The sequence below is a fragment of the Bubalus kerabau genome, chromosome 14 (genome assembly GCF_029407905.1).
Source record: "Bubalus kerabau isolate K-KA32 ecotype Philippines breed swamp buffalo chromosome 14, PCC_UOA_SB_1v2, whole genome shotgun sequence".
Lineage (NCBI taxonomy): Eukaryota > Metazoa > Chordata > Mammalia > Artiodactyla > Bovidae > Bubalus > Bubalus kerabau.
Genome location: NC_073637.1, coordinates 10,509,732 through 10,536,065, shown reverse-complemented (window position 1 = coordinate 10,536,065; position 26,334 = coordinate 10,509,732). Strand labels below are relative to the sequence as shown.

Below are 26,334 nucleotides of genomic sequence, written 5' to 3'. Positions count from 1 at the left end.
GGGGAGAGTCAGATTCTTCCTGAGATACTGCTGGGGGGACCCTGTCGTCAAACTCAGAGAGGCAGAGACAAGAGGGGTGCACAGTGCACGGTGAGACAGGGAGCGTGGTCAAGGACCTCAGGGCAGAAACCCAAACCCAGAGAGAGAGGACAGATGGATGGATAGATCGACACCAAGATAGATAGATGATAGATCTATGAGCAGATAGATAAATAAACAGATGATGGACAGGTAGATACATACATACATACATGTATACACACACACACACACACACACACACACATACATATTCACCTGCAATGCAGGAGACCTGGCTTTGATCTCTGAGTTGGGAAAATCCTCTGGAGAAGGGAATGGCTACCTACTCCAATGTTCTGACTGGGAGAATTCCATGGACAGAGGAGCCTGGCAGGCTACAGTTTGTGGGGTCGCAATGAGTCGGACACGACTGAGCCACTTTCACTTTCATATATATACCGGCACATAGTTACTTAGATGGACAGAAAGCATGCCTTCTCTCTGACGTCTATGTTGAGTGATGAGCATGGACTCCTGACTTGACTCCAGGCTGAGAACTAGACACGAAAAGCGTAACCCGGGGCCTGTACCTAAAGAACTGGACAGAAGAAGGGGAAAGGAAGGGCTGTTTGTTGAGCTCCTAATATAATAATAATATGTTCTGATGCTCAGTTGTGTCCAACTCTTTGCAACCCCGTGGACTATAGCCTGCCAGGCCCCTCTGTCCATGGGATTCTCCAGGAATAATACTGGAGTGTGTTGCCATACTCTCCTTCAGGGGATCTTCCCGACCCAGAGATCAAACCTGGGTCTTCTGCATTGCAGGTGGAGTCTTTACCATGAGCCTCCAGGGAAGCCCCGACTTACACGTCAAACACCCTGGAAGCACCAGCGATAGAAGGTCCTTCCCCAAAGGGTCAAGCCTGGCCTGGGAGGCAGACGTGAGAGAAGGAACATTTCTCAGGCACTTAGTGATGCCAGAAACACTTCTGCAGTGCTCTCCCCGAGTTTGCTAGGACCGCTGTGGGGCTGGTGCTCTCCTAGCCCCTCATCAGGAGTAATTACTCCCTTTGTCCCAAAGGACGACTCAGCCCTCTGGCTTGTCTTACTGTGGGGAGATGCAAGGGGGCTTCTGGAGCACAAAAGGGGGCCAAGAAATGTTGTTCTACAAGGGATTGCGCCAGAGCCACTCCAGGGGGCATCTGGGCCAAGATGAAGGCACATCGGGTGGAGGGTGCAGGAACAGTGGGTAGGATGGCCATGGTCCTGCCCTGCAAGCCCCGGATGGACCCCCAGAGACCTGCATGCAGGCAACCCGACCCTGGTACTGAGCTGTGCTCTCAGAACGAAAATGGAAGTCAAGTTCCTAGGAGCCGGAGAGAGGCACCAATCTAGAGCAGCGAGCGCCCAGAGGGGCCGCCCAGAGAGCCATGTGATTTCTCACTGCTGTCCAGCATGAACAGAAAGTTCCAGGGATCTGAGGACAGAACCCAGAGGCCCAGGCTGAGTGACTATGGATGCAAATGAGGCTGTTTGCAGCCCCTTCCGGGGAGGTCGGCAGTACTCAAAGAGGAAGCGTCTTAACAGCCAGGGTGGGAATGGAAAGGGAAGAGGCTGCTCTGTGGTCCAGCTGTTTTGGGGCTCTGGGCTGCTTGCAAGGGGGCGCCTCTGGGGCTCCGGTACCCGCTGGCTGCTCTCAGAGGGGAACTGAGCTGCTGTTCAAACCCCTCCCCACCCCCTCCTCCCACCCCCTGCAGCCACGTGTGGCCTGCAAGTGGGGCAGGGTCTTTTTGGTTTGTTTACAAAGTCAAATGCGGCTTCTAAAAAAAACCAATAGAATCCTCCCACTTCCTCTCCTCTTCTGCTAAACAAGTGCACTTGGACCCTGTAGATAGATATTCTAGATACGGGAATGACTTGGAAAGGAAGTGACCAGCTCTTCTAATTATGCCTCTCTGCAGCCCACATAGAAACTACCACATGTAGGAGAGTTTACTGTCTAATTCATTCCTCAGCATCACTCACATCCCAGCACGTGCATCTGCCATTTGCTTAGCACCCTGTCGGTTCCTTGGCTAGGCTAGTGTTTGGCGGGCAGCGTCTTATTTAGTCCCCAAACCACGTGATGAGGTGGGGTCTCTCCTTATCCTCATTTTCTGGTCTGCTGGCAAATGTGTTACAATTAGGGAGGGCTGGGCAGGTGCAGGGCGAGGTGTCGTTGTTGCCACTTTCCGTGGTGTAAATACCCCGGCTGCAGCCCATTTCAGGCCACCCGCTTGATGTCACTGAAAGCAGAGTTGGGAAGAAGCAAGAAGGGTTGCCATCCTCTTGCTTAACAAGCATAAATTAACTGAGCAACTGGCTCAAAGTTGCACAGTGCGATTCTCTGTAAGAGGGCCCCCAGGGAATGAGGCTGTTGAGATTTTCAGTGCCCCAGGGGGCCCAGGGAAGCTGAGAACTTTCAGGGTTCAGCTATTCCTGTACACTGAAGAAGGTCCCACCCAGAGGGTTGATAGCACCCTGTCAGGAAGCACTGTGGGGGCTGAGAAAGAGTAAGTAAGGCAATAGCAGCAGATCTAGGTGATAAATCCCTGGATGTGAATATGGTAATTCTCCCTGTGGACAGCTTGCCTAACTGTTCTCACAGCCTTGGGTATATAGAGTTTCTGGCCATTCATTATGTGGTATAAATCTTTCCTTCGCAAACTGAGCTTGCTTTGAATTTCCAGACAGACTTCCAGAAGGAGAATCACTGGGCCCAAGGGGGTGGACGTCTGAATGCCCTTGTTACAGATCCATCAAATAATTGTTCTCTGGAGTGTGCTGACTCTCAGGGTCTTTGCTCTGAGAAAGCAAAGATGGACATTTAAATGAACACACTGGCCCCCTGGGTACTGTGGAGGGTGGTGGGTGGTTCTGAGTTTTGTGTGAGGAGCCCACAGGACGCTGGGTGACAGAAGCCTTGGCTCAGTGACCCTCAGAGTGAGTCTGTGGACCAACAGGGTCAGCATCACCTGGGAACTTATTAGAAATGCTGGATCTTGGGCCCCAGCCCACACCTGCTGGACCAGACACTCTGGGGGTGAAGCTCACACAGTGTGGGTCACCAAGCCCTCCAGGGGATTTCCAGTGTCTGCTGAAGCCTGGGAACCAGGCTCTAGAATGATGACCGGGAGCAGGTGCTTTTAGGCAGATGGAGCCAAGCAGACTGGACAATAACTGAGGCTCTAGAACTAATGGAGGCTGGGTCATGGCATGCCTGACGAAAGTGAGGAAGGCAGAGGAGGAGAGGGGATGGGAGGGGACCCAAACCCGGGCTTTGGGGACCAGATGGAACGTGACTCTGACTCAAGGCTTTCGTGGAGGTAGACAAGCCTGAGCATCAATGACAAGGATGTGTTACTACAAAAGACTGATATATATTTTTTTTTAAATTTTGCTTCACCTACAATTTCAGTAGTGCTGAAATTTTAAATTTTATTTTATTTTTTTCTTTTGGCCATGTCCCAAGGCATGTGGGATCCTTGTTCCCCAGCTAGGCATGGAACCCACACCCCCTGTGTTGGAAGCTCAGAGTCTTAACCACTAGACTGCCAAGAAGTCCCTAAAAGGGTGATATTAAGAGTAAATAGTGGCCAGCATTTATTGAGTGCTTACTGTATGCCCAAATCTTCACATACACTAACTCATCTAAGCCTCAGAGCCCTAAATGAGATACTATCATTACTCCCATTTTACAGACAGGGAAGGTGAGGACAAGGAAGGTCACCCTGGGTTCCTGACCCTTGACCCTGAGCCTCACCCATGACCCTTGACTGCTGACCATGCTGCCCTGTAGCTCAGAGAGGGAGAAGTTCTGGCCACACTCCTGGTCTGGGCCGTTGGGAGAAAAGGATGCAGTGGCTTTGAAGACTGTGATCTGTTCAGTAAGGAGAGAGGTAGGGGAGGGGGCAGTCAGCACTGATGGGCACCTCCTGGGTGTGTGCACTTTCTCGTTTAATTCCGAATCATCGCCTCATACCAGCGCCCGAAGCTGGGGATAGAAGAAGCCAGATCACCTGTCCATTTGCCCTGCTTCTAGGCGGCACATGGAGGTTGGAGCCCAGGTCTGTCTGCCCACCTACTCCAGGTTCTGTCCACCTGCCATGCTGCCTGCCATGAAGGGCTGCCGCCTTGTGGCCTTCACCCTGTGCTGGGCCCGATACTACCACCTGTCATGCTCACGGCAATTCTCAGCATAGGCTGTGTCATCCCCATCGTACAGATGTGGAAACTGAGGCCCAGAGGGGCTAAATGCTGCCCCTAAGTGAGTCAGCTAAGCAGTGACGTGGGCATTTCCCTTGTTCACTGCATATCTCTAGGTGACCACTCTCTGGAACATGGCTGGTCTGTACTTTTGCACCTCTGGCTTTGCAAATGGTGTGAAAATAAGTGCTACATGTCACTCGTAGGCAAAGCTGTGAGAGCAGGGCTAGCCTTGTCCTTGCCCCGCTGCAGCGTCTGGGAGGCAGGGGTGTGATGGAACCTCCCCTTGCCAGGGGCTTGAAGGGGGTTGACACAGAGGAGAGCCCCCAGCACCTGCAGCAGGTACGTGGCTCAAGGGAGAGGAGGCCCTTGGTTGCTTTAAGCTCCTGAGTTGTTAGGATGTCCCTTCATCTCAATCCACCCCATCCTGGCCACAGGGGAGTGGGACCAGGTGCTGGGCACACTGTCTTGCCTTCCACACACTACTTTGTGCCACTGAGTAAGACCACTCTTCCTGCCTTCGGGGCTCAATGATCCAAAGAGTCACAAAGAGCTAAAAGGCTGTCTTTGTCTTCTTTTCAGTTTCTCGAAGTGATGCTCCCAGTTTTTGCCCTTCGGTGGCTCTGCCTACCCTCACGGAGAATGGTGAGTCCATGGTCTTTGTCTCTCCTGTGTGAAGCTGACTTTCTCCTCACTTCCGTCCAGGAGTTTATAGCTCACGGGAGCCCATCACGTTTCTGACCTCAAGCTCCTTTCAGTTAGACACATGCATGGAAAGGGCAAATACCAGCACCACGCCCATTTAATAGACGAGGAAACTTGCAATGGTTAAGTGACGGCCAAACAACGCAGCCAAGCCGAGGCCGAGTGGGACGGGAGCCCAGTACAATAAGTCTGCCACACATGTATGAGTTCCATCCCAAGAGCATGTTCATAAGTCTGACAAAGTTAGCCTAGGTACCCAGCTAACACAATGGGCTATACAGTAGTGTACTGAAATAGGTTTATAATGCTTTTTGCACAAATAATGCATACAAAACAAACACAAAAAATGAAACATGTTTAATCTTAACAGTCCACTACCTTGAAAAGTATCGTAGTACAACACCACGGCCGGCGCGTCTTAGCAGTGCCAGCTGTTTCACCGCTGCCTTTACGCTTGTTTCTGGACATCTTGGGGTTGAAGTGAAGATACCGCACTATTGTACTCTATGCAGTTCTGTACAGTAAAGTACACAAAACACTACCGCTTGTAGAGGATGCACGCGCCTGACCGTGTACGCCAGACGCATGAACTAACTTACGTGATTGGGCATGCGCACGGACGCTTGCATCTTTGAAAGTCTGCAACTTGAAGGTCCGCGTGTTGGGGGTTTCCTGGTACTCCTGCTTTCATTCTGAGGTTTGTTTTCATTGTATGGCGTGGTGGCGAGGCCTGCACGACCCTGGGGCCATGTCAGGAGCCGTGGTGTTTCGGCCCAAAGTGACAGGAGTCAGGTCTTCCATGTGCAGAGGAGTTGGGGCTCAGAGCCCCGGGTGCCCCCGAGTGGCACAGTGACCTCAGAGGCCGGGCACTGGCCCCGAGCTCTGGAGCACGGGCAGGCTGAGGCTGCCCTCCCACACCTGGCCCCATGCCCACCACCGCTGGCCCCATGTGCTGCCTGGGCGGTGGGAAGCGTGGGGTGCTGGGCACCGGGTGGGGCAGGGCGGGAGTGGGCAGGCCAGCGTGGGCCTCACTGCGCAACCCGCTTCTGCTTCTGCTTAGTCAGGAAACGCGAGGCTCTCATCATTCCTGTCCAGCGACACGATGTCTGAGGGGTGCTAGACGTGTGTCATTATGGCCCTGGCTGAAGGGACAGAATGTGGCTCGTGTGGGAGAGAATGGTTTCTAGTCAGGGCTGGGTTGAGAGTATAAATGTCCTCAACTGTGTCGTCACTTCCTTCACCCAGTGAAAAGAGCTGACTTTGTGTGTACTTTTATCCCCCTGAGCATTCTATAAAGAATATCAATGTCTAAGCACTTACAGATTTCATGTCTAAGACTTTCGATCATCACACCAACCTCTAAAGGCAGGTTCTATCTTCCTATTTGTTAGTTACAGAAAAATGCAAACGATGCCAGAATACAGAAGGGGAAAAAAAATCGCAGGATTATTTAGAAGTTACTCCATGTCAGTTAATTATTTGGTTTATTTAGATTTTTGTGTGTGTGTGAAAAGTAGTTGTAATCTCTTGTCAACGTTTTGTTTTTACCTAATATTGCATAACGTGTAGATTTCCAAACTGCTGTAGATGTGCTGACCATTCGTGCATACACGTGTATATTCATTCATTCATTCGATCAAGCTCTTACCCCTAAAATGTTGCCACTCTGGTGATGAAGAATCAAAGACAGAACAGTATCAGCCACGACTGTCATGTAATTCACTAACTCATTCCTCTATTTCTGGGCATTTGATTGTTTTTGACTCCTCACCACCATGAAAACATCATAAGAATCCCTTTGTGCATAAAGCTCTTTGCAATGTCCAGATTATTTCCTGGTGGTGGAGGGAGTATCTTCTCTGAAGCAGAATTACTGGGCTTGAAAACTCTAGATTTTAGAACTCTAGGTCTATATTGCCAAATTAGTCCCAAACACTTGATTGTAGTTTCATACTTGCTAGCAGTGAATCAAAGTGTTTTTTTTCCATCACGTGCTTAGAATTCTTAAATACTATCACTAAGAAATCATTTATTAAATTTATGGATAAAGAAAGTGTTGATATCTTATGTCAAATGTATACTGTAAGATAGGAATCAATCAACGTATAAGCATCTTCAGGTGACTTTACAATGCTTCCAGTCTGTTTTTGGTAAGATTTGTATTACTGAGACTTGGATCACCAACAAAAGAAAAAGGGTGTAGAATTCCACATCACTCTTCATGAACACACAAAGTCTATGGATCTGGGTAGATGTTTTGAAAGTGGAATGAGATGTCACAGTATTTTCAAATATGCCTTGGACGAGTGTGGTTTGAAAGCAGAAGAGGTGTGGGGCCAACATTCCACCTGCGCACAGAGCTCCCAGGTTGAAATTAAGAGTGTGAGCTTGTTCGTTTGATGTGTCAGAGGCGGGAGCGTCATTCTGCCTTCAGGGTATTGGTGCCTCTATGTGATGCTGACACGGATGGTGTGCGTGCATGTGTGTGCACACACATGCAAATATACACCAGGCATATGTAAATCCCTCATCTTTACGCACTTTTTATTCAGGGAGAAAAGGAAGTATTTATTAAATGCCAAACATTGCATAAATCATTTCATGCTCAAAAGAAAGTGAGATGGTCACAGGGTCTTTTTTTCAAATAAGGGGTCCGAGGCTCCATTAGGGTAAATGAGCACACTGGGACTGGAACCCATGTGTATCTGGCCCCACTAAGAGTTAGATGAAAATGTTTGGTTTGAGCTTCTGGAAAGGGTGACAGAGATGAACTTCCCCATCTCAGACTTGTCCGGAGACCTTTTAAAGTTTTGGCCTTGTTTCTGTTATGAAGTTGTGTGTATAAGCTGCCCCTTCAACATCTGCTTGAAAAGGGGGATTCTGATGCGATGATGGACGGATTAATGTGGATGGAGGAGTCGAAGATGACCTGTGAAACTCAGGGGCCTGTCTTGGGTACACACTCTGCGCTAGGGACCTCTCTAAGGTCTTGGTTTGTGTTGCTCCAAAGAAGGTTTCTAACACATTAGCGGGTTTGAAGACAGCAAAGTGGAAGTGTTAGTCTGTCAGTTGGATCCAACTCTTTGTGACTCGTGGCCTGTAGCCCTCCAGGCTCCTCTGTCCATGGGATTCTCCAGGCAAGAATACTGGAATGGGTGGCCACTTCTTCCTCCAGGGCATCTACCTGACCCAGGGATTGAACTCGAGTCTCCTACATTGCAGGTGGATTCTTTACCCCTGAGCCACCTCCATAATGAGCTTCAAAAAGACTCAAACACTCTCCATTTGGACTGAAGTGGAGATGCATGGTGTGTGGACAAGCTAGGCTTTGAGAAAATAAGGATAATTGTGTCATCTATGTGTCTAGAGCCATTTTACTCTCATAGGGAAAATTGTATGTTTTTTTAAAATAGGCAAAACGGCAAAGATGCTGTTTCTTTGTAAGAGAAAAGGTCCATTGCTTCTTAAAAGATCCATGACAACCAGTCCAGAGCGATGTTCAGGATGTTGGAGGCTTCCTGTACGATGGCCACTATCTCCCTGTTCCCTGCAGGCCAAGCCTGGGGTCTTTCAAGGGGTGATTCCCAGGATAATTGCTTGTCATTCACTATTTCAGAAGCTCTTCTTTCAGTGGTATCATTGAAACAAACTGAGTATTTAGAGTGCAAGCCAGAGGAAAACACAGAATGTGAGTTTTAGAAAATTGTGTCTATGCTCTGAGTTTCTTTCATCTGAGGAATTCAAAACACCCTTTAAAGTACACCCCAGCTCTTGACTGTGAGCACAGGTTGCTACCGGCAGATCAAGGGTGTGGGTGAGGCTGCAGCTTGAGAGGGTGAGAGGTGTGGCTGAAGAAGATGCCTGGTCAAAGTCTGCCCTGCTCAGCTTCCCCAGCCTGGAGCTCAGCAACAGTGACAAAGTCTGAATTCCAGGTTGATGGAGATAGAAGTGGCTGTGCCAACAGTCTTTCTTGGGGACACACAATTGTAGTCAATCAACTTTGTCTGCTTGGCCTCCGTCCTTTCCTGGCTGTGCCAAGGGGCTGATGGAATTCAGTTGATCTGTTCTGCAAATGTTTTCCATTAAGCTGGAGACAGAATTGTGTGATCCTAAAAAATGCCAGCACTGGCAGGGAGTATGTTTCTGATTGAAGGAAACATCGGGGCATTCTGGTGCGGCCATGGGCTTTGAAGTCCATCCACCCGGCTTCCAATCCTGCCCCATCACTTAACCACTGGGCACTCCGGGGCCAGATTCCTCAGCCTCCTCAAGCCTCTGTTGGCCTCTGTAAAGTGAGGATGGTGAAATATCAGTCCAGTAGGCTTGTGTCGTAGAATAAAGAGTACAAGGCTCGGCACAGAACTTGGTAAGACTGGGTATTCAAGAAATGTCTGTAATAATTCCCAAGCCCAAACCCATCCTTTTACAGAGGAGGAAACAGGCAGAAAGAGTGACTCTCCCAAGTCACAGCCAGTTAAGGTCAGAGCTATAAAGCCATGAATGTTTCCATTATTGTGTATCTAGCAACTTAATCTGTCAATCACTGTGCGAAGTACTTCCATATTTTCATACCCTATGAGGTGTGCACCCTTATGTCCATTTTAAAGACTTGGAAACTGTGGGTCAGAGAGGCCCAGGGTCATAGAATTCATGAATGCATGAATGGTAGAGCTGGGATTCAAACCCAATCTGATCCAAACCCAGAGTCTCTCCACTGAAGATGCTGACTGTTGCTGGTTGGGTCCCCCAGGAATCAGACTCGGCAATCAGAACGCAGATCATTTTTTAGGAAGTGGAATCAAGGGGGTGAGGAGGAAAAGAGAAGGACGGAGAGAGAACTTGAGCTTCAGTGCGACTTTAGCTCAGTTGATCTCTGGGGATGCTGGGATGACCTTTAAACTTGTTACACCCTCACATTGGTCACACATAGATATGGCTGCCCTTCTGGGGTGCCACCCTTCCTGCAGGGGTCTCTGCCAGCAGCTGGGGAAGAGCCCTTCATTCCTGAAGGGGGGTCTGGAGGACATCACAGCCTGCATCCCAGGGGCGCTATACTTTAATGATCTCATCTGGGGCTCATTTGAGGCTGGGATGGGAGCTGTTAACAACTTTGTCCTGCAGCAACCCTGGGGCCCTGTCACCTGTCTGCCATAGCCACTAGCGTGGTGATGCGTTAACCCACACACACGCCAGTTCTTCATCCTTCTGGTCCTTGGGCTGAAAGGGCCATGTGAGCAGGCACTGACTCCAACATTGCCTCATGTTTGCATAAAACTTAAATCTCCTTTCCAAAATGCAGAGCTGATGTGTGCACATGTACACAGAGACACACAGCCTTTCTCTGGACCTCACAGTATAAACTCTGTCCCTATTCATGGGAAGTGGTGTCCAGAGGTAGAGTCCATATCCCAGGGCCCAGCGAGGCGAGGTTGGCAGGCACTCACTCTTTCCTGTCTGCAGCCTGTTGAGAGCACTGAGTCTAGCTGGCAGTGGCAGTGCCCACCTAGACCAGTGCTTGCAGCCGGGATGCCCACCTGCCCCGGCCCCGCGCTGCCTGGGTGGCTGTGACTAGCAGGACTGTGTGTGCTCTGGGCAGAGCCTCACATCGGGCAGCTCCCCTGGACCCATGCCCTGCTGCTCGGAGACCCAGGGACTGAGATGGAGAAACGGCTGGCAGACTGGAATCCCAGCCACAGCAGAGGGAAGTAAAGTGGGACACAGGCAGAAACTGGCCCTCAGCTTGGAAGGCTTCATTTCTCGCCACGGAGGCAGGAGGAAGCCTCGGGCCAGCTGGTGAAGTGCAGGATTTGGGGCACAGTTATGGTTCTTCTGCCTCAGCTGCCACCCCCCGTTCATTCGCTTATTCGTTCAAGTGTTTAGTGTTTGGTGAGCACTTACTCTGCCGGGCACTGGGTACTAGGGCCAGAGCCATGAACGGAGCCTCAGAAAGCCCTGCTCCATGGAGCCTTCATCCTAGTATCTCTTTGGGGCTGGTGCCTCCTTGGCTCTGAGCTAACGTCACCCTCGACCGTCCCCATCAAAGCAGCCTCTTTAGCACTCCCTACCCCTTTACCCTGCCTTAGCGTCTGCATATCTTTGTGCTGTGAAACCTTCTCCCTTGTGTACTTCCTGAGTAACTGTTTGCCCTCCTCTAAAAGGGAAGCCACACGGGGCAGGGGCTTTTATCTGTCTTGTTCACTGCTATATTTTAGCCCCTAGAAACATGACTGTACCTAGTCAGTTCTCAGGAAATAGTCCCCAAATGAATAAACATATTTCTCGTTTGCTTGCTTGTGAGATTTCATGCTGCAAAGGGTAGATATTTTGTAATTCATGGTTTGATCCTAAACACTTAGCAAAGTGTCTAGTAGATGCTCAATCTTATTTTATTTACAATTATTTGCTTTTTTAAAGAAAAATATAAATATTCATTTTGCTCTAGGTTAGTAGTTTAAAGCTAATAGTGATTCAGTTAATGCTTGTTGAAAGTATGAATAGATTAATAAATGGTAACCAGGTGAATGGATTTAGAAATCACATGGGATGTAGGAATTCTGTCTTTGCCCTCCTTAGGTTGTGAACTTGACCAATTTAAGGGATACTTATGAGTTTGCCTGGTAAGGGCTTCCCTGGTGGCTCAGAGGTTAAAGCACACACCTGCAATGCAGGAGACATGGGTTCGATCCCTGGGTTGGGAAGATTCCTGGGAGAAGGAAATGGCAACCCACTCCAGTATTCTTGCCTGGAGAAGCCCATGGACGGAGGAGTCTGGTGGGCTGCAGTCCATGGGGTCACAAAGAGTCGGACATGACTGAGCGACTTCATTTATGAGTTTCAGTTGTTATAAAATGGAGATGATGGTGTCTTCAAAGAGGTTGTTATTGGACTTTAAAGATGCGTTATGTGTAAAATTGCTGCCACAGTGCCTGATGAAGTTTGGCCTTGTTGGAATAGCTAGATTCGGTCAAGCACTGCCAGTTCTAAGGGATCCTTTTCACAGGCCATCTTTGTGAATGCTCCCCCTGCGCTTGTACAGTGTACAACCTGTGCAACTGTACATGGTGTGTCTGGGAGACATTTGATTAATGTTTGCTGAATAATTGTGTCTTAAACCTTTGTTAGATCTTAGAGACTGGAGAAAACAAAGGATTTACCTTGATAATTTCCTTCTCAGACAGCACAAGTTTTGTGCCTAGTCCATCAAGGATTGGCTCAATCGAACTGAAGGGAAATAGGGTAAAAAACAAAATATGCCAACCTAGGACCTACCTTCTTTTGTATAATAACATTTTCCCCAAGAGTGGTCACATTTTAAGAAGTGGGTAAACCAGGAAGATTTAATTTTTAAAAGTGGAAATTCAGACCCTTTGTTAAGCATTTGAGGGGAAATATTTCAGAATGGTTACCCCTCCTAGGACCACTCTAATCACTGTGAGCTGATTATGAATTAATCCATCTCTGAAAGCAATCCATCAACAGTGGTAGATTTCTTTTATTTTTATGGGTTATAATAATTCTGTTGATTAAAAATGGTAATACTATGTTACCAGTGGCTAGTGCTACACAAAGTTTTTATTTTGTTATTTTTTTAATTGTTGTTGTTGTTTAGTCGATAAGTCGTGTCTGACTCTTGCAACCCCATGGACTGTAGTCTGCCAGGCTCTCCTGTTCGTGGGATTTCTCCAGGCAAAAATGTTGGGGTGGGTTGCCAATTCCTTCTCCAGGGGAGACTTCCCAACCCAGGGATCGAACCTGTGTCCCCTGCATTGCAGGAGGATTCTTTACCGCTGAGCCGTCAGGAGCCTGTGCTGAATTCTCTGGCCTCCTTGGTGGAACAGAATCTCATTTGTCAAGGAAGGAGTCACCTTCCCTCCCTGATGAGTGGAGTCCAGAAGTGGAGAGGAGCCTAGCACAGGGGGACTGTGGGAGGGCTTCCATGTAGGTGTTGCTTCATGGAGTGGGCAGCAGGGGATGAGATGAGAGGGGTGGGGTCAGAGGATGGAGGAAGAGGCATTACTGGTCCTGCTGTGATGGTGTGAGGTGGAGAGGATGAGGTCCCCGTCAGTGGAGTACTCAAGCGTGTTGGAGATTCCCTCGCTGTGGGAGGGGGTAGCTTCAATGGCCTCTATACTTCTCTTTTAACTTTTCTATTTTGGTAATTCTAATGACTGGTTCGGTTACACTTTGAGGCGTGGTTTTTTATTTTCTTCTGTTTTTGTGATAACTTACCCAGAGGGAAGCAGAAAGCTCTTGGTAGATGTTTTTAGAAGCAGAAGCAATGAAGCGGAGAGACCTTGGCATTGGGCAAATCTGGGTTTCAATTCCAGTTCTGTTCCTCCTCTATGTAACCTGGTTCAGTCCCTTCACTTCTCTGAGCCTTGGGTTCTTCGAGGCGCTCTTCATCATATCCCCTGCATCCATGAGTTGCTCTCTGATTTGGGTGAATCAGGCAGGATGAGTGTTTAGCATGATACCTAACATGTCCAGTGAGTAAGGGGTCAGTGGGGACAGCTCAGCAGCTCCTGCCCCCACAGTGGCTGGAGAGGCGGAGGGTGGGAGTGCTATCTTGAGAGCCTGCCTGCCTGGGCTTAAACCAACTCTGTGGCCTTGCACAAGTTACCCACAGTCCACTGAGAGGTCATGGTGGCCACTGTCCCATGCAAGAGCTCAGTGTCCCTAGAGAAGCCTCTGCATTATTGAAATTACTCCACTCAGCTCATGTTGGTCCTCGATGCATGTGTTCCTCTGAGTTTCTGCACGTTTCTCCCACCTTCCTAGGATCACTCGGTGACTCCAAGGAAGAGGAGTTCAGATGCTCTGAGTAATCCAGCTGTCCTGCCACCTCCCAGGAAGCCTTTATATGGGGGTGGAATTTGGGGCCTCCACTTGATAAGAGTCAAACTTCTTTGACAGAAATCAGATTCAACCTGAGCCTTTGACTTTCCACTAGGAAATTCTGCTTGTGACCCATTTAGTGATTTGCCGTGAGGACGTGGACAGAGTCTGGTTTCTTGGGTATGCTTTTTTCTTAGACATTTCTTGATAAGTGTCTTTGCAGTTAGCAATGTAAAAGGTGATTATTCACCAACCACAAGCTCATACCTCCGTAAATGCAGGACTGCTTCAGATGTCTTTGAAAACCTCTGCCTGGGATGTACATGCCGCTTGCGTGCCTGCTAAGTCGCTTCAGTCATGTCCGACTCTTTGGGACCCCATGGACTATAGCCCACCAGGCTCCTCTGTCCATGGTATTCTTCAGGCAGGAATACTGGAATGGGTTGCCATTTCCTACTCCAGGGGATCTTCCTGACACAGGGATTGAATCTCTGCCTTTTAAGTCTCCAGCATTGGCAGGCAAATTCTTTACTACTAGTGCTGCCTGGGAAGCCCACATGCCACTGAAGGAAATCAATTTATGAGTCTGGAATTGAGCCCAGGGAGGGAGGGGGCAGCTACAGTGGGATGGGGATTGGAAGGGGACAGTCTGGGTCAAGTCCTTGACTTTACATTCATGAGCTGTAATTTTGGTCATGTGATTCACCAGCTCCAAGCTTCAGTTTGAAAGTATAGCCGCTCAGTTCAGTTCAGTTTAGTCGCTCAGTCATGTGCGACTCTGCGACACCATGGACTGTAGCCAGCCAGACTCCTCTGTCCATGTAATCTTCCAGACAAGATTATTGGAATGGGTTGCCATTCCTTTCTCCAGGGGATCTTCCTGACCCAGGGATTGAACCCACGTCTCTTGCATCTCCCGCATTGGCAGGTGGGTTCTTAACTATATGAGCCACCAGAGAAACCCCCATTATTAAATATCACAGTTTAAATGAAAATGTTTCACAAACAGGAATGGGCCACATAAAAGTGAGATATTATAAAATTAAATGCACATTATTTGCTTTCTATGTGATTCACTGATCAATTAATTGATTTTATTCAATTATTATTTACTGAGGTCTGTGGTATGAGAATGATCATAGCATTAATATTTATAGAGATGAAAAAAGTGAGTATCCCATTTCTCCTGTATTAATTAAGGAGCTCTGTTCATTCACTCATTGGTTACATGTTTATGGATTGGGCAGTTCATGCAAAATTGTGATACTGATATTCCTGTTTAGGACATAGAACCCTAGATCCTTTAATAAATGCTGCTGCTGCTGCTGCTAAGTCACTTCAGTCGTGTCCAACTCTGTGCGACCCCATAGATGGCAGCCCACCAGGCTCCCCCATCCCTGGGATTCTCTATGCTAGCTACAACTTTATTTGACTTCCCAGCTGGCTCAGTGGTAAAAATAAAAATCTGCCTGCCAATGCAGGAGACTTGGGTTAAACCCCTAGGTCAGGAAGATCCTCTAGAGAAGGAAATGGAAACCCACTCACTATTCTTGTCTGGGAAATCCCATACACAGAGAAGCCTGGCAGGCTACAATCCATGGGCTCACAAAAGAGTTGTCACGACTCTTTTAGTTTAGCAACTAAACAGCAAATATATATCTATATCTATCCTTATTTTTTGGCCACACCCTGTGCAACATGCAGGATTGTAGTCCCCTGGCCTGGAATCAAACTGTGCCCCCTGTAATGGAAGTGGCGAGTCTTAACCACTAAACTGCCAGGGAAGTTCCGCTATTGTTAGTATTTGTATATGCTATTATGACAAGTCTTGGAGAATTAATAAAACCAAGGCAGACTCTTTGATCTCTAGAAACTCATAATTTAACAGAGAGAAAAAACATAAGTAACTTCCAATGCTGCGTATCAGTGGAACACTTGACATATTTATAAGATACTTAGAGCAGAAGAAAAAGTCCCGGGAATGGCAGAGGAATGACTCTTGGGAGGGTTTCTGAGGGAAGTGACATCTGTGTTGAGTTTTGAAAGATGATATGAGCTCATCAGGTGCATAAACTGACTTCACTTTGCAAGTGCAAACAAAGGGAATAGTGAACAAAGTCAGACAGCACCGAATGTTTTGCTAGACTGCCAAACATGAGTTTCGGATGGTAGGAAGTAGGTGGATGAGAGATGAGCCTGGAGAGGCAGGTAAGGGAGGCAGCAGACAGAATGTGTGAACACTTGGAGGCCGTGTTTTTTTGTTTTTGTTTTTGTTTTTCGCTAGAAAATCAGATAAATGCATTTACCCCGCAGATAGTATCCACTTATAATGGATATTTAGACTTGAAAAAACAAACATTTATTTTGACTTTCCTTCTGTATTGTGTCCTTTCTAGATGGACAGTCTACTGATATACTGGTTAAGGATACTGTTGAACATTTCAGTTCGGCAGTCCCCCGGGTAGTGGTTCAGTTCAGTTCAGTTCAGTCGCTCAGTCGTGTCTGACTCTTTGCGACGCCATGAATCGCAGTACGCCAGGCCTCCCTGTCCATCACCAACTCCCGGAGTTTACCCAGACTCAACGTCCATCGAGTCAGTGATGCCATCCAGCCATCTCATCCTCTGTCATCCCCTTCTCCTCCTGCCCCCAATCCTTCCCAGCATCAGGGTCTTTTCCAGTGAGTCAACTCTTCACATGAGGTGGCCAAAGTACTGGAGTTTCAGCTTTAGCATCATTCTGTCCAAAGAAATCCTGGGGCTGATCTCCTTCAGAATGGACTGGTTGGATCTCCTTGCAGTCCAAGGGACTCTCAAGAGTCTTCTCCAACACCACAGTTCAAAAGCATCAATTCTTCGGTGCTCAGCCTTCTTCACAGTCCAACTCTCACATCCATACATGACCACAGGAAAAACCATAGCCTTGACTAGACAGGCCTTTGTTGGCAAAGTAATTTCTCTGCTTTTGAATATGCTATCTAGATTGGTCATAACTTTCCTTCCAAGGAGTAATCATCTTTTAATTTCATGGCTGCAGTCACCATCTGTAGTGATTTTGGAGCCCCCCAAAATAAAGTCTGACACTGTTTCCACTGTTTCCTCATCTATTGCCCATGAAGTGATGGGACCGGATGCCATGATCTTTGTTTTCTGGATGTTGAGCTTTAAGCCAACTTTTTCACTCTCCACTTTCACCTTCATCAAGAGGCTTTTTATTTCCTCTTCACTTTCTGCCTTAAGGGTGGTGTCATCTGCATATCTGAGGTTATTGGTATTTCTCCTGGCAATCTTGATTCCAGCTTGTGCTTCTTCCAGTCCAGCGTTTCTCATGATGTACTCTGCATATAAGTTAAATAAGCAGGGTGACAATATACAGCCTTGACGTACTCCTTTTCCTATTTGGAACCAGTCTGTTGTTCCATGTCCAGTTCTAACTGTTGCTTTCTGACCTGCATACTACCAGTTCTCAAAAAGATAATGCAAGGAGGGGGATGAGTTAAAGAGCGTGGGGATGGAAATAAGACTTCAGTGTCCAGCTTTCAACATGCCGAGTTTGGGATGCTTCAGGGAGGTATCTAGTGAGTCCTGGATATCTCAGCATGAGGCTTGGACGAAGGTCTGTCCTGGAGATACTTCTGATAATCACTAGCATGTCAGTGGTATTTTAAGCCTTGGGGGGTCATGAGATCACCCTTGGAGAGTATATAGAATGTAAATAGCAAAGGTCAAGGACAGACCCCCAAGGAACTGCGGTCTTTAAGGGAAGAGCAGAAGAGAAACCAGAAGAGGAGCCAAAAGGAGCCGCAGGGTGTGTGAAGTCATGGAAACCAGGGGAGGGCCATGTGGTCAGTACCTTCAAGGAAGATGGAGACTGTGCATATTCACTGGATTAGTCATGAAGGGCCCTTTGCAAATTTCGCTGGTGAAGAGGGAAGAAACTACATAGTAGTGATTTGACAAAAATGGAAACTACAGACTTTCCAAAAAATCTTGGCTCTGAAGTCAAAGAGAGAATGAGATTGACAGCTAAAAAAAGAATTGTGGAACATTCGTTGGTAACCAAACATTTTTATGTCATGAATCACCCATGATAAAGTATTGGAATGTATCCTCCATAGGTACCAAATTTTGCATGTGTTTTCATGCAAGCGACTCCCTGAAACCCAGACCCCAAGTTAAGAAACCTAAGGTGATGGGTTGGTTTCATAGTAGAGAAATGTGGGTGTGTTTTCACGCAAAGCATGAAGTGTCAGTGTTGAGGGTAGGCGGGGCGTGTAGGAGAGGTGGGAGTGGGTGTGTAGGAGATGGGGGGAGGGCAGAGGGGAGAAATTGGAGGTGGATGTCCAACTGGCTTCAAACAGCCACCCTTTCTTAGGAGAAACAACGAGGGAAAGATGGGAGGCTTCACAGAGAGCTGAAGGGGGGCAGTGAGTTAGAGCTGATGCCGATAATGGTCACTTTTTCTCTGGGAGGCAAGAGATCAGGCATCTCGTGAGAGTGCAAGGGTCATGGCGATGCCTGGGCCTGAGGAGAACGGAGGAGACAGGACAACAGCATCAGGCTGCATGGAGAGCTCAGTGGAGGCTGAAGACTCAAAACCTGTAAAGGCGCCAGTCTGTTTGTGGGTATTTCTGTAGCTGTGCTCAGGTCGAGACAAGGTGCAGAGGAAGCAGGCCCATGGAATTAATCCAATGGAAGGGAAGAGGGTGGAGAGCACTGGTAGAAGGGAAACTGAAACGCTGGACCAAGCAATGAGAGGTCTTGGTTTGTGAGAAGCCAGTGAAGATGGATAACCTGGAGGGGGTTAGAGAGTAGAAATCATAGTGAAATGAAAGAGCTGATTTTAATGGAATAAAGTACAAAGATTCCGGAAGGAGGGAGGGCTGTGGGATGTAGCGGCAAGTGGCACTTTGAATGAATGGCATTGGCATTGCAGTGGAGCTCAGTGCCCTGGCAGAGTGTGGCTGTGGGGGTGCTTGGCTGGGGTGAGTGCAGTTTTCTGTGTTTGAAGAGGTCAAGAGACAGACCAGAATGTGAAATGGCCCATCTGCATAAATGATAAAGTCACTTTAGCAGTAGCTGGGGTGAAGATGGAAATTATCTTGGCAAAGATAATAGCTGGCAAAGAATTGGAAGAATATGGGGGAATGACCAGACATCCCTAGTTGGGGATGAGAGAAATACTAGAAGGTTCCATAGCAGAAGACTGTAACCCAAAATGAAGACAGGGAACGGTATGGTAGGAACCCTTGTTTCCAGGACACAGTGGATAGGGAAGGATGGGACAGGATCAGGGGTTTGCTGTGGCAGCAGGGAGATGGTTTCAGAGAGCTGGGAGCCACAGGAGCCTGGTTCAGAAGTAGGGTAAGACCATGTTGATTTAGGCTTGGATTCTATCCTCGAATTGGAGGGCAGCTCATGTTTGCTAACTTTTCCTTCCACCAAATAGGAACCACCAAAAAACCCAAACCCAATGAATCTTTGTCATTTTGTAAAAGGACTTTAACATGCCAAGTTAGGAAGGAAGGGCAGTTATCAACATGTCATGCTGCTGCTGCTGCTGCTGCTGCTAAGTTGCTTCAGTCGTGTCCAACTCTATGCGACCCCATAGACAGCAGCCCACCAGGCTCCGCCATCCCTGGGATTCTCCAGGCAAGAACACTGGAGTAGGTTGCCATTAAAATTACAATATTTTACCTTCCAGATGGCATTCCCCAGATGACTCCTTATTCCTGGAAAAAGTACAGAAACTCTCTGTCAACTTTCCTGTTGAGTGTTTGGTTCCCAGAATATAGACCCTCCACTCATCATGGTGCATTGTGACTGAACCCATGGCCCTTCTGTCTCTGCCTTCTGTCCAGTGGTGGCAAAACACAGCATGCAGTCTGTACAGAACCTCTGACCTGAGAATGGATGTGTAACATACAGATAGTGTGCAGCACAGAATGAACATGGGCCAGCAAAGCTTCAGATAGCCACGGTCTGGCTTCAAACAGAAAAGTCTTGCTGGCCCTGCTCTAGCCTGAACATGAGCTGTCTTCTCCATCCTTCCTCCCAAGTCCCCGAATCATCTGAGCGGGTCTTCTCTGGTCCTCCCAGGCCACATAACCTACCCCTTCCTGTATGACAGGCTTGACCAGGAAGGTAAAGAGGTGGCAGCAGTCCTGCCAGTACTGTTAATGCTCATGTTTTGGCTGAAAATGCCTTGTTGTATTAATACAAGTGACAACATATACACCCTCGTGCATTCAGCAACATGGCACAGAGGTAGAAGCTCTGGCTTCGGAGGCCAACACACAGGGGTGAATCTTTAGTAAATGTTACTGAGCACTCTCCTGTGCCAAGCAGTTTGCAGGCATCAATCCATTCAGCCCCCACCCTCCCCATGTGTCCAAGGCTCACTGACTTCTTGTGCCATGACACACATTGGGTGCAATGACATGGCACTGGGAAAACCAGGTGGACCACTGGCCCAGCAGCCTCCAACCCCCCTCCCCGAGAGACTGGAAGGATCAAGAGCAAACTCTGACCCTTAGCATATGGGAAGCCCCGACTCAGGTGACATTGGATGGCCAGACTATTCCAGTTTACAGAGTGCTGCTGCTGCTGCTGCTGCTAAGTCGCTTCAGTTGTGTCCGACTCTGTGCGACCCCATAGACGGCAGCCCACTAGGCTCCTCTGTCCCTGGGATTCTCCAGGCAAGAATACTGGAGTGGGTTGCCGTTTCCTTCTCCAATGCATGCAAGTGAAAAGTGAAAGTGAAGTTGCTCAGTCGTGCCTGACTCTTAACGACCCCATGGACTGGAGCCCACCAGGCTCCTCCGTCCATGGGACTCTCCAGGCAAGAGTGCTGGAGTGGGGTGCCATCGCAGAGTGCAGTTTACCATAAATCAGAGCTAGCAGTGGGCAGAGCTTGGGACTTGGGCAGGCAGAGTGCCCCCAGAGTGGTCCTGCCTTAAAACATGCGTGCAGTGGTGACCAGAACAGTCACGCACACAGCTGTGTGTAAATTAAGTGAAACAACACGTAGCACATCACAGTGTGTCTGGCAAATAGGAACTGCTTAAGAAACATTGGCCATTGTAATATGACATGATAAGAATTATCACTAGGCCCAGCATTTCTGTGCAACAGGGAGCGCAGCAAGCTCACTGTGAATCAAGGAATGGACGTTTTTGCTGAATATTCACTCACTGTATTAGTTCAGGCTATGTAACAAAATACCACTAACTGGGGGCTTAAACAATAGAAAATTAGTCTCTCCCAGTTCTGGAGGCTGGACGTCCAAGGTCAAGGTGCTTGCAGGGTGGGTCCCTTCTGATGGCCATGAGGGAAGAATCTATTCCAGAACCCTCTCCTTGGCTTGTTGATGGTGGTCTTCTCCCTATGTCTGCTTATCATTTTCCTTTACTGTCCACTTCCAGGACTTAATTTCCCCTTTTCATGAAGACCCCTGTCTCTTTGGATTAGGGACCAGGGCTTCCCTGGAGGCACTAGTGGTAAAGAACTCGCCTGCCAATGCAGGTAGATGTGAGAGATGTAGGTTTGATCCCTGGGTTGGGAAGAACCCCTGGAGGAGGGCATGGCAACCCACTGCAGTATTCTTGCCTTGAGAATCCCGTGGACAGAGGAGCCTGGTGGGCTACCATCCATAGGGTTGCAAAGAGTTGGACACGACTGAAGCGACTTAGCACAGCAAGCACTGATGACCTTATTTTAACTAGATTACCTCCGTAAAAGCCCTGTCTTCAAATGGCGTCCCATTCAGAGGTGTGCGGGGTTAGGATGAATCTGAAGTGTGAATCTTGGAGTGGGGGTGGGACACAGTTCTACCACAGTACTCAGCGCCATCCCTCTGCTAAGCTCTGGAAGTGCAAAGTCAAAGATGAAAACATGCCTCCTGGGGAGCTCAAAAGTAAGTAAGTAGGGGCTGAACAGAGGTAAATATGTCCCTGGATACTTTTATAGTGTTATAAATGTTAAAATGGATCCAGTAGGGTCTGCTTTAAATGTCAGGCATTTCTCTTTGAAGAGATGCGAGATGGATAGTTAGCTCCCGTCCCATTTTCATCTTGCAGATGATTGCAAAATAACAAGGGGTGTCTTTTTTCTTTCTGTTATCAAAGGAACATCTAGGTTTTTTTTTTTTGCTAATGAGGGTAAAAATAGCCCAACGTGACGTGGTTTTCACTTGAAAGACGGTGTCTGGTAAGAAATGAGGATGTCTGAGCAGTGGTCCCATCTTACAATGATAGCACACGAGTATCTTCAGCTAGAGCTCGTGGCCATAAAACTGCGAAAGCAGTGTCAACAAGCCTGTTACCCTCTGTTTATGCCAAGGTCACGGAGGATTGCTGATGCCTGAAATGGTTTTCCTGTCTGAAAGCCTTTTCCTGTCTGAAAGACTTCAAAACGTTGATGTTTTCCCCCAGCCAGCCAGCCTGGGCATGGAAACCACCTCTAATATTTCCTCAAGCTTTTCCCACATCCAGCATTGATAAGTGTTGAGGAGCAGAAAGGAATTCTTGGTTCTTGATTGCAAGAAAAACAGTATGAGTCCTGGCTTCTTTTCAGTTTCTACTTTTTATCTCCATTCTTGGTGATTCTTAAGAAAATCCCATCAGTCTTTTCATTTAACAAATGGGTCTGTGATTATTTGAACGTTGGCGAGGTCAGGCATTTGCAACTGGCTTGACATTTCTGCACTTGGATCTGATTAAAAATCATTGAAAGGCTCCTTGCCCTCGTTTTGAGAGGTGAAGGCCAGAGCGGCGCTTGCCCTTGCTAACGCAGTCAGCAAGGGACAGACCTGCTCCCTCTGTCTCAACACAGGTCTGCAGTTATGTTGGCGTTTGTTTTGTTGTGGCTATTTTTAACACCTGAAATTACTCTATTTGAACCTTAACATCAAAATCAAACATTTCCTTCTTTAACTGATGTCTGTCTGGGAAGGGATAAAGGAAGGCAGGAAGACAGGAAAGCAAGAAAAGAGGAAGGAAGGGAGGGAGGACACGAAGGGAATGAAATACAGTTTTCCATATAGTGGTGGAAATTTTCAAATGTATTTTAGTGTAGTGATTTAAGCTTAGTTGACATTAAAATGGAATAATGCTGCCTGGAAGGGAATGGAAGGGCCCTGGTGTCACACCGAGGCCTGCCCTACCCAAAGTTGCAGGTCACGCTGCCCCCCTACCCTCAGCCCCGCCCCACCTCAGCAATGGTGTGGTGTGCAGGAAGACATAATCAAATTACCCAGAAATTTCAAAAAATTCCTTCTGCCTTCGCCTGATCTCTCCACGCCAGCCTTGTCCCAGGATCCCTGGCCTTCTGCCAGGGGGACTCTATCAACACCTCCCCTCCCGCCTCTGGCCCTGGGACTCCTCAGTGAGACCATTAGCACAGTGGACCCAGGCCACGTGCCTGGCACTGAGGCCTGCTGCCGAACACAGTGACATTCGGAAACAGCAGCGTTTCGGGGTTTTATGAGCCCAGCACGTCCCCGAGTAAACCCATCGCTGGCCTCACCCTCTGTCCTGCTCTGTGCCCCCACACCACGTTCCTTCTTTCCTCGTGGATGTTTTCCATTGCACGCTCTGTTGCCCAATCCAAAAATCCCATGGTCTTCATCACCTTCTCCCTTACCCCGTCCTGTCAATTCTGCCTCCTCAGCCCCTCTGGGAACTGTCCTTTCCTTTCCACTCCAAATCTTTCTTTCTTGGCCATGCTGGGCAGCTTTCAGGATCTTAGTTCCCCAACCAGGAGTTGAACCAGGGCCATGGCAGCGAAAGCACTGAGTACTAAGCACTGGACCGCCAGCGAATTCCAATGGCTTTATTTTTTAAATAAGTGATGCTGGCAATGCGATGTGTAAAATACATTTTACACAAAGGAAAAAAACTAATCAACAAACCACAGAGGCTGCATTTCAGGGGAGACTATCTTTGGGTGAGTCTGAAAGCCACCGCCCCCTCATTCACCTGGTGAATAAACCAGAACCCTTGGAGTAAACAGTGGATGCTGAAGCTGAAGGAGCTGGACTCAAGCTCAAGCATCACTGCTTGTCGGCTAAGCTCTTTGAGTGTATTTCTGGATCTGTTTACTTGCCTGTAAAATGTGCATATAATGGTGCCCACAGCATGGTTTATTGTGACTATTAAGTGACAGTGGTATTGCTGAGTCCTTGACAAATTAGTGAACTCTTATGAAATGCTACCAAGACTACCCAGCTTTCATGCTTCACTATGATTTTGCATTCACAAGGGACTTGCTGTCAGAGGTTTTCACGAGGTGCATATAGAACCCCAGATGTTGGAATCAGCATGGCAGCAATGACTCATCCAGGGGTCCTGTGGGCCAGGGGAGGGGGGCAGGTGCCGGGTGGGGCAGAGAGCTGGACCCAGGCCCTGGGATGGCCACTGATGAGCTGGCTCTCACTCTGGCAGTGACAGTCACCCTTTAATTAGAGCTCTTTCCCCTAGACATCAACCTAAACGTGGAGGGCAGCCAAAGCTTCCATTTTAAGACCATAATTGCTAGGTGCAGTCCTGAAATCCCATCATAAGTTTTCTCTGAAATTTCCCTGTACTCACCATCTAATAATATGTGCCTCAGATCAGCCGTGTTGCAAAAATGCCACTTGCACTGACCATGGAAATAGCAACACGTGGAGGATGCTTAGGAAAATGACAGCCCTAGTTTCCTGCAGGGAAACCAGGTCCCAAGTTCAGAAATACGTGGTTCGAGATTTTGAGACTGGTCCCATGGCCCCAGGACGAGTGTGGGGGTCTCACCTTCCTCTTCCTGAATCCACGTGAGATCTGCTTGCATTATTTGGCCACTTCTCTGAGTACACCTTTTTTTCTCTTTCTTCTTTTTCTTCCTTCCTTCCTTTCCTTTTTTTTTCTCTTTTCTTTTTTTTTTTAATTAAAAAAAAAAAGGGTAGTCGTACTCGATTGTTTTGCTACTCTATTTACCATTCTAATTTTAGTGACCCTCAGTACTGTGGTGGCAAAGACAGGTTTGACATAAAAGCAATAGGCTTCCTCATATAGCTAAGAGCACGGCGTTAACAAAGACAATAACCTTTTCCTATCCGAGGATGGTCTTCCAGAGAGGATGCTCACCCTGTGGGAGGCTCAGAGGGATGCGCAGGAGCACTGACTTGGAGCCAAGAGGCTTTGTCACCATCCAGCTGGCACTGAGTCGGTGATGCCATCCAACCATCTCATCCTCATCAACTACATGTACATATATAAGCCCTCCCTCTTGAGCCTTCCTCCCTCCCCTCTAGGTCATCACAGAGCACCGAGCTGAGCTCCCTGTGCTGTACAGCAGCTTCCCACCAGCTGTCTATTTCACACGTGGTCGGGTGTATATGTCAGGGCTACTCTGTCATACAGAGTGAAGTAAGTCAGAAAGAGAAAAACAAATATTGCATGTTCATGTGTCTATGTGGAATCTAGGAAAATGGTACTGATGAACCTATTTGCAGGGCAGGAATAGAGACGCAGATGTAGAGAATGGACTTCTGGGCACAGCAGGGGGAGGGGAGGATGGGGCGAATTGTCTTCATCTTTTAAAGAGGTCTTGGCTGGGGTTTTCCAGGAAAGACTCCAAGATAGAGTTGCACACAGAAAGTTTAGTGCACAGTGCTCTTGGGAGCAACACATGTAAGGCAGAATTGGGCTGGGGGTGAGGCAGAACGTGGATGCAAACCAAATCCTGGCCCCGTGGACGCCTCACTGAGCTGTGACGCTGAGTTGGCCCCTGGGGGTTGTCCCATCTTGGGGCCAGAGAATTGGAACTTTGGAGATCCACCTGGACTAGTTTGGGGATGAAGGGAGGGAGGCGGCTGGCCTAGTCCTAGGTAATTCCTAGGAAGGGACTCGGCCAGCAGCCCCAGCCACCTGAGGAAATGAGAGCTTTCCCCAGCTTCCCAGCACTTGGGGAAATGAGAGCCTTGGCCCTGAAGGCAGCCTACACAGTGCGTCACAAACCGCCATATGACCAGCTCTGTGTGTGTGCTCAGCCATGTCCCGCTCTTTGTGATCCCTTGGGCCCTGTCAGGCTCCTTTGTCCACACGTTTCTGCAGGCAAGCGTACTTCAGTGGGCAGCCATTCCCATTTCCAGGGCATCTTCCCGGCCCAGGCGTCAAACCCTACTCTCTTGCATCTCCTGCACTGGCAGGCAGATTCTTCCCCACTGTGCCATGAGCCTGTTATTATCATGGTTGCTGGCATTATTCTGATTTTTGCATTATAACAACCGTGTGTGTGTGTTGGTCACTCATTCGTGTCTCACTCTTTGTGATCCCATGGACTGTAGCTCTCCAGGCTCCTCTGTCCATGGGATTCTCTGGGCAAGTATACTGGAGTGGGTTGCCATTGCCTTCTCCAGGGACTCTTCCCTACCCAGGGATCAAACCCGGGTTTCCTGCATTGGCAGGTGGATTCCTTACCATCTGAGCCACCAGCGAAGCCCATAACAACTGTACTGTGATGTTTTTCTTACCCTTTCACATTCTCTCCCA

The 26,334-nt window shown here is 48.2% G+C and overlaps 1 protein-coding gene across 1 annotated transcript in view; it reads left to right on the top strand.

Moving 5' to 3' along the window:
• Window positions 1-26,334, top strand: part of TG (thyroglobulin) — a 235,784-nt gene that overhangs the window by 85,651 nt on the left and 123,799 nt on the right. Inside the window, exon 35 of the mRNA XM_055545720.1 lies at window positions 4,849-4,911. Within this exon, the coding sequence (XP_055401695.1) occupies window positions 4,849-4,911 (63 nt within the window). The remainder of the gene's footprint in view (window positions 1-4,848; window positions 4,912-26,334) is intronic.